This window comes from Colius striatus, chromosome 6, assembly GCF_028858725.1.
Source record: "Colius striatus isolate bColStr4 chromosome 6, bColStr4.1.hap1, whole genome shotgun sequence".
Taxonomy (NCBI): domain Eukaryota; kingdom Metazoa; phylum Chordata; class Aves; order Coliiformes; family Coliidae; genus Colius; species Colius striatus.
Window position 1 is genome coordinate 25,728,836 of NC_084764.1, and position 13,566 is coordinate 25,742,401.

Consider the following 13,566-nt stretch of genomic DNA (forward strand, 5'->3'; position numbering starts at 1 on the left):
TTTATTCTGCAGAAGTTTATTAATCCCAATATGGACAAGTGACTTCTGGTATGATTCCGTGAGTTCCCAGTTCCACATAGAGGTTGCCTGTGCAGTCCATGTCAGCGTGACCCCCTGGTCTCAGCTGTCTGTATTTGGCTTATGTCTCTTGGCTCTGCTACTCTCCTGACGGTGACTGTCTTCAGAAGGTGCTTGGCCCTTCCCATTTGTCCCACATTCTTCTGGAAATTGCTGATCCTCAGCCAACACCTGCCGAATAGTCATATTAATGCGGGAAGACTGCAAGTACTTGGCACAGACCTGCCAATCCTCCTCAGAGCTGTGCTCGATGACTGAGCCCACAGGAAGGTCTGAGGAAAGGGCTTGGTCCAGGCAGGCAGGCAGCGCTGTCCCTTCAGGGTTAGGGAGGACCCGGGGGACAGCGTGGTACAGCAGGCGGCTGAAGCCAGACATCACCATGATATCTCCACTGTGCATGAACATGGCTGTTGGGGCCTCCTCTCGCCTCAGGCCCCCAAGCAAAAATATAGAGGACTGTCCAAAACTAGAGATGGTATGAGGATCGAGGGAGAAGAGAAAACAAATTCAGGGAGAGAATAATTATACATACAGCAAGAAAATATTAGCAGCTAAATCCTTTTATAAAAATAATAATCCCAAACAAGAAAACCAGACGATTCCTAGTAATAATTTTACAATGACAACATGGAAAACAGACTAAGAGGCCTGGTTCAAGTTAGGCACCAGGTCTGAAGCTCTGCCAAGGTATTTTATCCTTACCTGCTAGCACCCAGTTGCTACTCTGCTGCTTTAGCACCGAGCCATGCTCTGTGCAAAGAGCTTTTCCACTCCAGGCACCACATCCATGCTACTCAAGCAGTCTTTACAGCAAAACCTACACCCCTGAGCCACAGTTTCCTACTATTCAAATCTTCAGTGAGTGAACGTGATATGACCAATGAGCAACCTGCATCACACCAACTTTCCATAAGCATACACAACCAGAGGAAAACAGCCATCGGTCCTGGCACAGCACTCAAGCGCTTTCTGTGCCTCACCTGAACGACAACAGGGGCCGAGAATGGTCTAGTTCAGACTCATCCACGTGAATTCCCAGCGAAGAGTCAAAATGATAGTAGTTCAAGATCCCTGCTTGGGCTTGGAAACCCCGGAACCCACAGGCTGCAGCCACTTGCTCTGACAGGAACGCAAGGTCTGAGGGGAAAGGAGTGTGGTGATTTGCTGAGTACTTCTGGAAGGAGAGCAGGGGGAAAAAACAAACCACACCCAGAACATCAGAGCAGCAAATACAATTGGAAACAAACTCAGAAGAGAGAACTCAGAAGTCTGGCTGATAGTCATGAAGAGGGACACCACATTTGTCTGGAAAATGACTACGACATAAGGCAGAACCACAGCAGGTTTACCTCTTTTCCAGAGACTCAGTTCATCATGATATCTGGATGGCAAACTTGACATCAGTAAGATTAGTACTGACGACCTGAGGATCTACTTGGTCACTAGCTAAAGCTGCCAGCGGACAGTTGTTTATCTCATAATCTGAACTCTGAAATGAGCATCTTTGGTCCTTCGAAGAGCAATACAAACAAGAACCAATGGCAAACCTAATTCTTCCTCTCTCCCATGAGTGATTCTGAGAGGACTGGAAGGGAATAACCCAAGTTTTTATTAAGATCACTGAATAATGGACTGACATGTTGAATATAAGGCTGAAATCAGATCAGGTTAAGTATGTGCTACATATCGTTAAGCTTGCATATTCACTCTGTTATCCCTCCTCAGCCTCCATCTGACTCAGTCTTAAGAAAAAGTTCATTTGTGCATCAGGAGCCCCAAAATAGCTATTAGTTGGCGAGACTGTACTATACTGGTTCAGACTCTTAAGTTCAAAGCAACGTCAGCAGCAGTCTCTTCCTGCTCTCTACCACTCCTTCAAAGAGGAGTAGTTTCTCAGAACTAGCTGTCTTCAAGCTCAAGGTCATTCTCAAGCAGTTAACAATGCTTTTGTGACCATCTCTTTTGGTAGAGTAAAACCATTCACTTAGCCTGAAATACAGTCACAGGTCTAGAGCTGAGCGCTCTACCATGTTACCTTTCAAAGGAAGCAATGCAGCAATGGACTTTTGCTGCTAAATCCTGCACTGTTTGTTACAGACTTTCCTCAAAACTGTCTTGTACGATCATAAGCATTTTATTCCACCACACCCTCCTCTGTCTGCCACTCTGAGTGCTTATAGCTAAGAAAAATAGAGAAGAATTTAATTTCAATACCTTAGTATCCCAATTATAATGGTAACCAAGGGTCACCCAGCGCAGCTTCTCCAATAAGCTTTTGGGTTCCCATTTACTGGAACCTTTCCTTCTGCAAAGGCAAAATGAAAAGAAATAGGATATGTATTAATTTTGGAGGCGTCTTCTGGTAGTGCAGCATGCAGTAAGGAGATTCACTCATCCACGTGACAGTCTATTAAAACCCATCAATGCAAAACTTTTATTTCAAGTGCCATTATTTTTTTCCTCCAAAGACTTTGAAAACTCAGTTGATGCAGTTGGTGAAAGCCATAGGGCCTACTGCCAACTGCTGTCAGTTTGAAGGCTTGGCTTCCAACATGGTACATAGTGGGTTATCAGGTGGAGACAATGCCAGGGACTGGTGCCTGTTTAGAAGTCAGAAAACATGTACTGTTGGAGCACCTGAAAGAACAGAATCTGTGCAGATCTGAAAGCTGCAAACACATGGAAAAAATATTCTAGGCACTTCATGGGAAATGATAAGAAAGGGAAATCCTTTGTCTGACAGTGAAGCATATCAAGCTGCACCACACTGCGAAGGACCATTAGTTCTACTACTTGGTACTTCGGCAAGAAGTCCTTCAGATGGACTGCCTCACTGTTCAGTATGAAGCAAGACTGCTCTAGCTATGAGCATAAACTTCTTGTGATGTCAAGAACAGTAGACTGCAGGTGTCTGCTATCCAGACTGCTCTGCAGGACAAAGACACCCATTCTTCTGAAGAGACAGCCCTAATGCAGAGGGATTCAGTGGTCTGAAGCCACATGCCAATTCACCATTCTTACTTGAACATGGTGAAGGCAGGAAGAGATCTCTGGGGTGGGCTTGTACTGCAGTCTAGGGAAAAGTCCTTACAAAGTTACAAAGAATATTACTATAGTAAGTCAGATACAAACATGCTAATGACAAATACGAAGAGGAAGGTAACATATCTATCTTCTAGCCGACTTATTCCAGCAAGTTCAGCTTCTTTTCTCAAGTTAAGTCATATCTTATGGTAAAGAAAGAAAGAAAAGGGAAATGTATTCAGAACATCATGATAAACGGTAGCACCAGATGGTTGTCTCTCATTTATAGCCTCATTAGTGCAGCAAGACGTGCTCTCTTAGAGAACAGGATTCATATTTGTGTTGCCATGGTCAAGCCTCAGCCAAGCATCTGCATTTAATGTGCTTTTCTACTTGGATCAACAGCTTGTTTCTGCCCTTCACCTATACTGTACTGATAGCTCCTAAGCTAAACCAGGAATGGGAGTAAAAGGTCAGTTTCTTTACCTTTAGTAATTTTTTATAGCTCACTGATTACTGAAAGTCAAGTCATCTTTCCAGTTTCTGTCTTGGTCATAGGGTAATAACAACTGCAATTACCATAATGCAGCAACACAGTAACTGTCAAACACATGCTGCTTCGAACAATTTATGGAGCCTACAAGCAAGCAGCACAACATTTAGAAAAGGGAGAGCACACAACTCTTTCTTCTACGTCTTTAAATCGACAAACTTCACGTTCACAACTAACCACTTGTCCCACGTGCCTTTTGAAAGTTCCCTCCTCCTCCTTCTGCTACAGTGCTGAGTGTCTGCACAACAGCAGGAACTCTGATATGCTCAGTAGGCCCCTTGTTCCCAGAACTGAGTATTTTGCACATGCTTTCACACGTAATTGCTAAGGAGAGGGAAGTCTGACTATTGTGTATCTGGAAACCGTGAGTTCCTAGAGCTGTAGCAGCAGGTGCTCCTACAAGAAAGCACAGAGAAATTCTAAACAGCAGGGCCTTGGTCTGGAGCACCCTTTTATCTTTATTCACTGGTAGATGAATGCATCCATAAAATCCCCCCAGCTTTCTCCTTATACACAAGGGTGTATATTCCCTTTTAGGGATGCTCCACCCCCTTTCCTCAGCACTAAAGAAAATATCCAAACTCCATTATGATAAAAAAGCATAGCATACATTTCTAGGAACTGTATGGACTCTCCCTGCCTTCTGATTCCCACATCCTGAAATGAGTAGACAAGCTATGAGTCAAGCACATTTATGTACCTTCCTGATGGCTTTAAAAAGCATTAAAGTTGAGTCCAATCTTGGAAGCAGACCTCTTTTTTAGTTAAGTGCTCTTTTCCTCTCCCTGAAAGGCTCCCACTCCAGACACTAGACAAGCTGTCTAGTTTGTTCTGCTGTCCTCTAGGTAAAAGTACAAATATAGCAGTTTCCTCACTTAAGACTCAGGGAAAGTGCTTAATAAAACTGCCAGTGTTTCTGCCAACCATCACTCTTCCAAATACTGTTTTCACCTGAGCTAGATTCACCTGCAAATTAACCTCTGTTCTGATGTTCTCTGTGTGTGCAGGAGGTGCTGCTGGGAAAGGCCTGTCAAGCTGGAACAGTACCCCACCTTTTTCAGCTGTAGGCCACAAGATACAATACTTTGAAAGAATAATTTTTCATCCTTGATAGAACACAAAAAAAGCTGCCTGAATTTCTGTAACTAATTCTGACTGAGCCTGGAAAACACAAGTGGGGGCATAACTTGCCTTCTAGAAGTCCAAATCTTGCTTTTGCCATTCCACACCTTGTAGATGTTAACAGTATTTTTAAAGAAAAATCTCAGCATGTCAATCTTGCTAAGAGACTGAGTTGGAAAGTGAGAGATGTAGGGTATTCTGGTTACTGCATCACATGAAACAATCACCATGAAAAATGAGCAGCAAAATCAACAAGGTAATGAGAAATACTCAAATAACTAAAAGATTGTGTACTGTAAATAGCATCTGTCTCACACGTATTTCAAGTGACTAATTTGAAAGAGTGTTTAAAACTTGGACTTTCAAACTTCCTACTTGGCTTCAAAACTTGGACAAGTTCTCCATTAACTTGCAAATCAGACAGAGGAAAGGCAGTTGCATCAGCCACAGAACTCAGAACCGGTGACAATCTTTCAGAGTAAACAGGATTGCCATTAAAATGGCACATTTAATCACCATCTCAGGTGGAATGAAAAACCCCCAACTACTGTGGTTGGACTCTATGATCTTAAACGTCTTTTCTAACCATAACGATTCTATGGTTCTGTGACACCAAAACAAGGAAATACCTTGGAAAATAAGAACACAGAAACCATCTGACTTGAGAAGTTCAAAAAAGTGCAGATAACAGCCTCTGCATTACAACTTACTGGGTCTAACAGCTGACTGGGAAGAAAAGCTACCATGAGTGGGGTGTTTGGAAAGGATCCTTTTTGCCTCAGGAAAACTGAGGCTAGAGGGACCTCATGGTTTCACTTGTAGCTGAGCTTAGTAAGCTTCCAAGAACCAAGACATCAGCCATGGTCACTATTTTACATTTGACTGATGGCTTTGAAGTAATTTGCTACAATAAAATGTCATTGTGGGTATGAAAGCAGAGAATTAACAAGGATGCACATTAAGCCACAAAAAACCTGATTTTTAACTTGGCATGCCTGACACCACCTGTGTACTGCCAGCATGGACATGAACCTTTCCAGCTTCCCTTCCCCGCTCCCACTTCGCAGGGGTGAGACCTTCTGTCTCCATTAGTTTTGATCACCAAAGGCTATGGTGGACCTACCTCAGCTGCTCCTTGCTCTGTCCCCATAGATCAATGGTCTTCTCAGGAGCCATGTGCAGGTCCAGGTTGCAGACATTGGGTTTCTGGGGGTATAGCTTGAGACACTGTTTCACCCAGTGACGCTGGCAGCCCGGAAGGAAAGGGTTTGGTATGAAAATAAACCCTGACCACAGAGAAAAAGGGAGGGGGTGGCAAAAAGGTATGATTAGGCATTTCCCTGTTTTTTCCTAAAATCAGAGCAGGGGTTGAAGGCACTAAATAAACACCTTAGACATGGAACCACAGATTCTGTATGTAAGCTGATGAAATCTTTTAACAGGTGTGCACAGTTAAGTTAAAACCTGTTGTTTTTGTGGTACAAACAAATGGTGGCCATAAGGTAGAAGGTGAGGGCAGACAATGCTGGTGCACATGAAAAATGACAATAAAGGTCATACCTGTGCAAGGCACATTGATTACAGATACATAAGTTGTAAGAACTTGGAAAGCAAACTCCTTTGTACTGAATTTGATTTTGAAATTACTCAGCAAGATTTTTCTCTTGAACTCTGTGAAATTTAAGTAATTCTGGCCTAGTTTCTCTAGACTTCAAACCAACCTTGTTGCTGCCTCTGAATTCACACTGTTGTCTTATTGTTACTTCAGTGTCATGAACTGCAGCGAGCAGTCCACAGCTGAGCAACTCTGTAATAATGTAAACTGTCCTCTCTCTTTACTTCATGTGTATTTCCAGGTAAGCCTGGTTGTATCAATCTCTATATTTTGCTATGCTAATAGTGAAAGGGGATGAAAGTGAAATTATATCCCAAATTGCTTATTGCTGACTGCAAATACTTTGCAGTCACAGTTAATTAACAACACAAAGTATTTAATGAAACAAAATATATATGCAGCTAGTCTGCACATTCAATTTAAGCAGACACACAGGCAGAGATCAAGCAGCAGCCCAAGTAAGAGGATTAGCAGAGATGTAATGGACTGATCTGGTCTGTATCTTAACAGAGAAGAGTCTGACACAAGATGCAGCATCACCAGCAGTGCTAACAGGATTTTCACTGGAATTTTCAGCCCAGCACCCTGGGGATGTTTCCTGCCAGGCCAGGGTTGATGGTTTTGGTAAAGGAGTGTCTGACGGGGAGACACTAATAATCGCTATTACACCTACTCTTAAGAATCAAGGCACTCTCTCGAAGACTGTCAATCCAGTGAGATTCACCAATATAAAAGTCATATACAAAGAGAGATAAGGGTATAGGAGGAACAAAGGAAAAGGAGGCTTAAAGGTTTTCCCCTACTGTCTCTTTTGAACTTCACAGTCCTATGAAGTTAAACAGAGACAAAAATAGATGAGAAAGGAAGAAGCAAAGCTATGAGTCTCAGTAGGATGTAAAACTTGCCTTGTAGCCTTTTGAAAGTGGTAATAAAAGCACAGAAAAAAACTTCCTGACAGCATATCTCAGGGACCTCACAAGATTAAATTAATGGGTTAGAAAGAGAGCCTTCAGTGTATTCATAAAATATCATCATTCATTCCACTGCATTCCCCGCACCTTCAGACTACAGCAGCCTTCTGATAGGTCTGGTTACAGGAAGTTTCTTTGCCAGAAGCATTACATTTACTTTCCGTTGGCCTCTGCACAGAACATAATATGAACATTGCCCTTCTCATCTACAGCTTTTGATGTGGGATTCTCAAAGCACTTCACTACATCCATGAAATTATGCTCTACTGTGTATGTATTATCCCCAGGTATTAATGAAGGAATTGAAGCTTGGAGAACTACTTACACACAGAGCTGAGAACAAGGATCCAAATTTTATGATTCTTGTACCAGAAGATTACAGCACACTCCCGTCTTTCTCCAAACCTTTCAACACATATTCCCCCAAAACCAAGATTGGTCTAGATCTACAAAATCAAGAACAACTAAAAAGTGGGTTACTGCTGTGCTGCTTATGAAAGGTAGAAAATCCTCAATTTCTAACAGCTGCAGAATTTTACTATAGAATTCTACACTAACATTCAAGACTAATAGTTCCTGAGAGGGTCAACAATGCTAGAAACCAGTGACTACACATGGGAGGAAGTACATAAAGAACACCATGGACAAGCTTTTGACGGCAACACGATTGAACCTCTTGGCCTTGAAAGTGTTTATCTGAGTGGGATGGGTAAAAGAAAAATTATTTTGGAATCTGTATACTGAAGGAATCTGCTGTGAGGAAGCAGATGCAATCCTCTTACTGCAGTAAAATCTTGTGGCACACTAGGAATTCTTTTACCCCTAGTGAAAGGGGTCTCCAGCCTCAGCCAAAGGAAGGATGAGACACACAGATGTCTAGTTACAAGAACCCTTCGTAAAATCAATTTGTGTCAGTTACAAAGACCCAAAGACAGCATTACCCACATCTCAGAGTACTGGGACACCACAACAGAAATTCACTCAGCCTCCTCAGCCTTGTATTTCATTGCTCGCCGTGGGGACAAAACCAAATTAATTCCTTTCCATTTGTCCATAGACAAAACAGAAGAAATCCTAACTTATTTCAGAGGGCTATCAGTGCAATTGGTTAAATACCTTATGGTGCTTTAGGATGACCAGAAAAAGGTAGCTGGAAAAAGATAAAATATTATTCCTGTCCACACACCACTTGATTCGGAAAAGGACCGAAAATCTCTTAATGTATTTGCATTCCATTTTAGTGAAAGGTTTTCTTTGTAAAAGCAGGAGAAAAATGGAGTAATTACTGGGAAAGATGTTTAGAGAGACATAAAATGAGAAGTGAAACCAAGCAAGGGCAGCTAGAATATGATAGGTAAGTGGAACAAAATATTTATAGAGGCAAGAAGAACTGGAAGTCGTTCTCCTAAAGTTACTGAGTTCCCGTGTATTAACCATGCCAGATGACTGCATGGCTGCCTCAGTTGCAGAAATGGCAGGTTGGCTTCATAGCAACCCTCACAGCCACTGAGTGCAGTCCCAAGGAACCAAAAGAAACATGAGAAAAACCAAAATCAAACAAACAAAAATCCTTAGATAAGGAGGATCTAGGGAACTGCAAACTCATCACCCTTACCAAAATCCCTGGCAAGATTATGGAGCAAACTTTCCTGACAGTCGTTTCCAGACACAGTGGATTTACTGGAGGCAAATTTTGTCTCACCAGCCTTACTGCCTGCTACAGTGAGATGCCATGTGCCTTGACTTTAGCATAGTTTTCCAGTTGGCCTGCAGTAGCATAATTGGAGCCAAACTGGAGGCTCATGGACTTCATGGGTAAAGTTAAAAAGTGAGCAAAAGCTGCCGGGCCACTGGGCTTAAAGAACAGTGATTTGATGTTTCAAAGTCAAACCAGTGGTTGTTATGAGCTGCGTACCTCAGGTTGATACTGAAGCCAAGACTGATAAGTACATCTGCATCCACAGCCTGGATGATGGGAGGTGCATTCTCATCACACCTACAGACAGGACTAAATTGGGGTTGCAGTGCATATGCTGGAAGCTACTGTTGTCACTGAAAGCAACTGTGACAAACAGAAGAAATGGGCCAACAAGAACCTCAGAAAGATCAACACTGCACCCGAGGCAGAATAACCCCATGCAACAAGCAGTACCGCCTGAGCGCCCAAGACCAGGGAGCAGCTCTAAATCAAGAGGCCAGGGGGCGCTGGAGGACAAATTGAGCACGTGTCAGTAGCGCGCCCTCGTGGCAATACAGCCTGATTACATATTGTTCTATGTCAGAGCTACCTAAAGGGGCATTACAGAGACAGTGGAGACAGATTCTTCTCATTGCAAGACTATGAGGCAACAACCAAATTTTGAGACCAGGGAAATTTTGATTAGCTATAAGGTGAAAAAAATCACAAGAGCGGCCAAACACTAGACAAGGTGCCCAGAGAGGGCATGTAAACTCTGTCCTTGGAGATTTAAAAAACTCATCGTACAAAGCTTTGAGGGACCTGATCTAACTTTCAACTCGATCCTGCTTTCAGAAGGGAGAAGACTTTTGGACTAAATGTCTGGAGGTCCGTTCCAACCTTACATCTTCCTCTGATTCTACCAGGTGACCTGAAAACCTAAAATGCATTTCAGTTTTTGAAATAAAATGCCTAATGAAATAAACTGCCTAATGAAATTACTCTGTACCTTGAACAAGACAAGAGGTTCTTATTCACTTATTCTATTCAGTGTTCTACACTAGCAAGTAGAAGCCACACTCTAGCCCTGAAACGACTGTATTTCACTCACTTGTCTAATTTTGATTATATATGTTGAGGAAAAATAGATGCTATAGAAATATAAAATTTCTATCAAAGGCAACAAGAATCCATTCTCATGAAGGACAGTCTGGTTGATCAGTCTGTCAAACAACTGGCTCTTCTTTCTCACCTTCATATACATTGCCACATCTCACCCTTCAGCTGACTTGTTTGTCCTCCTGCACTTAAAATAACATGAAATTACACTTAGACAAACCCCAATTTGTTTTTTTCAGGCAAAGCAAGGAGGATGAGATGGAAGATGCCTGAATCCACAGCAGTAAGGTTGTGTTTTTCTTGAAATCCGAAGTACCTACCTGGATACCCATTGAGGCCATAGGCTTTCCACTGGCTAATTGGCTGTAACCCCGCTCTGTAGGCATCCTGATCACTGACTGAGGAAACACTGAGCTCTGATCTGAACACCTGGCAAAAGAAAAGAGAACTTGTTAAAAAAAAAGAATAAATATTAAACCCATCCAAAAAGAATACCTATAAGAAAGAGTCCTACCATATTCCAAGGTAAGTCTCATGAAAATGCCAACTGTACTGCAGAACTAATGTCTAAGCAACTGTGTCCAGAACAGGGCATGCTGCTAATGAACTAGTATGTACTCAACACAAGAATCAAAACATACCTACAGTTATTACAATACTCAGGAATCAGGCACTCATAAAAAACCAAAACCATTTATACCGAGGAGAAAAAAAAAGTCATTATTTGTTCATTTCCACAGTACAGCCCCACCATTATAAAACATCCTAGTAACTAATAATCTCCCTTGGAATGCAGTATTTAGTACCCATAACACTTTATACCTTCAAAGAATATTCTAAATATGAGTTGCTCATGATGCCATAGAGCAGATTGACTATTCTTATCTGTAATTTACAGCAGAAGGAGTACAGTGATGGAGTAGCCAAAGTTGTCTGATGTGAAGGACTGCAGAAACCTTGTAAATTCTGAATACCACATTGCCACTTCTGTTTCCAACAACAATGACAACAGCTCAAGGCTCAACAAGATACATTTTCATGATGTTCTCTCTTGGGTCACAATAACGTGTATATAAGCTGCAGTAAGCCAACACTTGCAGAAAAACGCAAACTCATCCACTGTGTTCCCATTCTCTTTTTCCCTTAGGACTGGGAGCTGCCTTAGCGTGGGTAAAGATACGTTGGTTTTACTCTGGCTTAGTTCCCCAGTCCAGCTCTTGTGGCTGTGCAAAAGTATGGACTCAGCCACAGTGGGAATAAGCAGGCAGAAACAGGTAAGACTTTAAGACAATTTAAAGTGTGCATGCAATTAAGGTCTGTACACGCAGAGCCTGCAGTGTTGAATGTGTAAATCAGTCTCTCTGCAGGCTGGCAGCTCTGGTTAACATCCTGAGCAATGGGTCTAGATGATATACATAGAATTTGTTAAGAAAACTCTAAACTAGTGCTGGGCTGCAGCTCTGGCAATGTGCTCAGTTTTATCATTTTTTTCATCTCTTTGCTAAAGGTAGCTTTGTGACTGCTACCCTTGAAGAGCTTACTTCAGAGTCCTGTCTGCAGAATGTCCCTGGGAAGGCTCTTTCTTTGAATAAGGCTGACATCACTTTGCCTTCTCAAACTGCTTGACACACCAGCTGTTGCCGGGGCTTCTGGAGCACATGAGCTGTTTCTATGCTGAAGAATTACATGTGTGGAATCAATTAAATAAGCCTGGTGGCAGGGCAGCTGGGATATGTCACACTTCACTGAAGAGCTCAATCAGTTTTTGAAAGAAAGGAAACAACAGTATGTGGGACAATATGCCTGGCCTGCAGCTCCTCTTATAGAAAAGTCAGATGTTTTTAACCTGGGGGAAAATGGAATAAAAGATACTTTTACTAGTAAGCAATCAACTGATCTTAGAACTGATCAACAGGCACAAAAAGAATAATACAAAGAGGGGGCAGATGCTTGCGGTGCTTTCAAGTATTCTGAATTTCCCAGAAGGGCTGTAATACTGGAATCCTTTATTTGATAAAGGATTGCTGCAAGCTCAAGAAAGGCTGAAATGTTAAGAACTCCCTTGTTTAATGCTAACGCCTTGAATGATTTCATATGGGTCAGGTTTTGTGTCCCATTATCAAAACTATAGCCTGAAAAGACAGTAAAATATATATATATTCAAATAGAACAGTAAAAAGAAAAGGCTAAGCACCTGGGCTACAAAAAATCTGGCCAAGTTTCATTTTAATGATATTGTCTATGTCCCTTTTTTCCATACAGGTTCCTAGACAGAAAATCCCTGGTTAACAATACTTGAGCAGATACCCTTTTGTGAGGTGACAAAATGGAAGATGAGTTTAAAGGATTGCTTCTTCATTATTTAAGACATGGCAGATGACAAATCATGTTGACTACTACTTTCAAACGTGCTCCTGACTGCATGCCCCTGACCACTGCCATGGTCAGACTTGCTCTGATAGCTAAGCCAAACGCAGGAATAACAAAGGGGAAGAAACTTCACTAAGAGAAAAACAGCAAGAACCTTGGGTCCCCACAGTACAGCATGAGGAAGCTGATCCCAGCTCCTTCTCCAGCTCAGCCTGGTATTTCAGGCCCAGGACACAGCTCCAGCTCCAATAATGAAACTCGAGTTATTCTGTCCACATGTTCCTTTGCTTCCCTTAAGCAACACACGGTTCCATTAGCTGCAGCACAGGGAGATCACTGGATAAGCGAAGGTGGCAAACGTGTGGCTGCGTGTGGTGCCTAGGCCGGCCCTCGTGCCGCCGGGCAGGGCCCGTAACCCTGCGGGCTGCTGGCCCCCAGGGCCCGGCTCGAGGCCTCGGGTACCGGGGCACTCAGCGCTGCGCTCTCTTCCTCCGCTGCTCGGCTCTGCTCAGGCAACGAGCGTTCAATCACTGCAGCACCACACGAGAGGCTCCGCGCCGCCGGGTAGCGCTCCCAGCCCGCGACGGCACGGGGGCCGTGACGTCGAGCAGGGCGGGCAGCAGCGGCCCCGCGCCGACCCGCCGCCACACCGCTGCGGGACGGGCCGAGAGCAGGGCGAGCCGCGCGTTACCTGGCCCCCCGGCGCGGAGAAGTCCACCACACCGCGCAGGTCCGACGCGTCGCGCTGCCGGTAGAAGCGAAAGAGCCGTCGGAAGGCGTCCTCCCCGCCCTCGCGCGTCAGGGCGGCCGCCATGTTGGCCCGGGGCGCCGCGCACTGCCGGGGCGGGGCCGCCCGCCCTCAGCCGCAGCTCCCAACATGGCGGCGGCCGGCGCGGCGCGGGCGGTTGGACGCCGCTCCAGGGCGATCTTCGACATCTTCGTGGCCGAGGTTCCCTGGACGGTATCGAGCAGTGAGTCTGCGCTGCGTCCCTCCCCCGGCCCGCCCCGGCCGGTGCTGGCGCGGGAGGAGGCGGCG

The 13,566-nt window shown here is 43.9% G+C and overlaps 2 protein-coding genes across 4 annotated transcripts in view; one reads left to right on the forward strand and one right to left on the reverse strand.

Moving 5' to 3' along the window:
- On the reverse strand, positions 1-13,353 carry ALKBH1 (alkB homolog 1, histone H2A dioxygenase). 3 transcript variants are annotated; one of them, XM_061997523.1, is made up of 7 exons: positions 12,685-13,307; positions 11,702-12,006; positions 10,481-10,589; positions 5,901-6,063; positions 2,293-2,383; positions 1,059-1,252; positions 1-544 (listed from the first exon to the last, which is right to left on the reverse strand). In XM_061997523.1, the coding sequence occupies exons 2-7, from the start codon at positions 11,759-11,761 to the stop codon at positions 121-123; spliced, it is 1,041 nt and encodes a 346-aa protein (XP_061853507.1). In that variant the 5' UTR covers positions 11,762-12,006; positions 12,685-13,307; the 3' UTR covers positions 1-120. The 3 variants fall into 3 exon arrangements, with proteins under 3 accessions (XP_061853507.1, XP_061853506.1, XP_061853508.1); XM_061997522.1 differs by lacking the exon at positions 11,702-12,006 and having other exon boundaries at positions 13,222-13,353; XM_061997524.1 differs by lacking the exon at positions 11,702-12,006 and having other exon boundaries at positions 13,192-13,353.
- The window catches only part of SLIRP (SRA stem-loop interacting RNA binding protein), a 5,103-nt gene continuing 4,889 nt past the window's right edge, over positions 13,353-13,566 (forward strand). Inside the window, exon 1 of the mRNA XM_061997526.1 lies at positions 13,353-13,501. Within this exon, the coding sequence (XP_061853510.1) occupies positions 13,408-13,501 (94 nt within the window). The 5' untranslated portion in view covers positions 13,353-13,407. The remainder of the gene's footprint in view (positions 13,502-13,566) is intronic.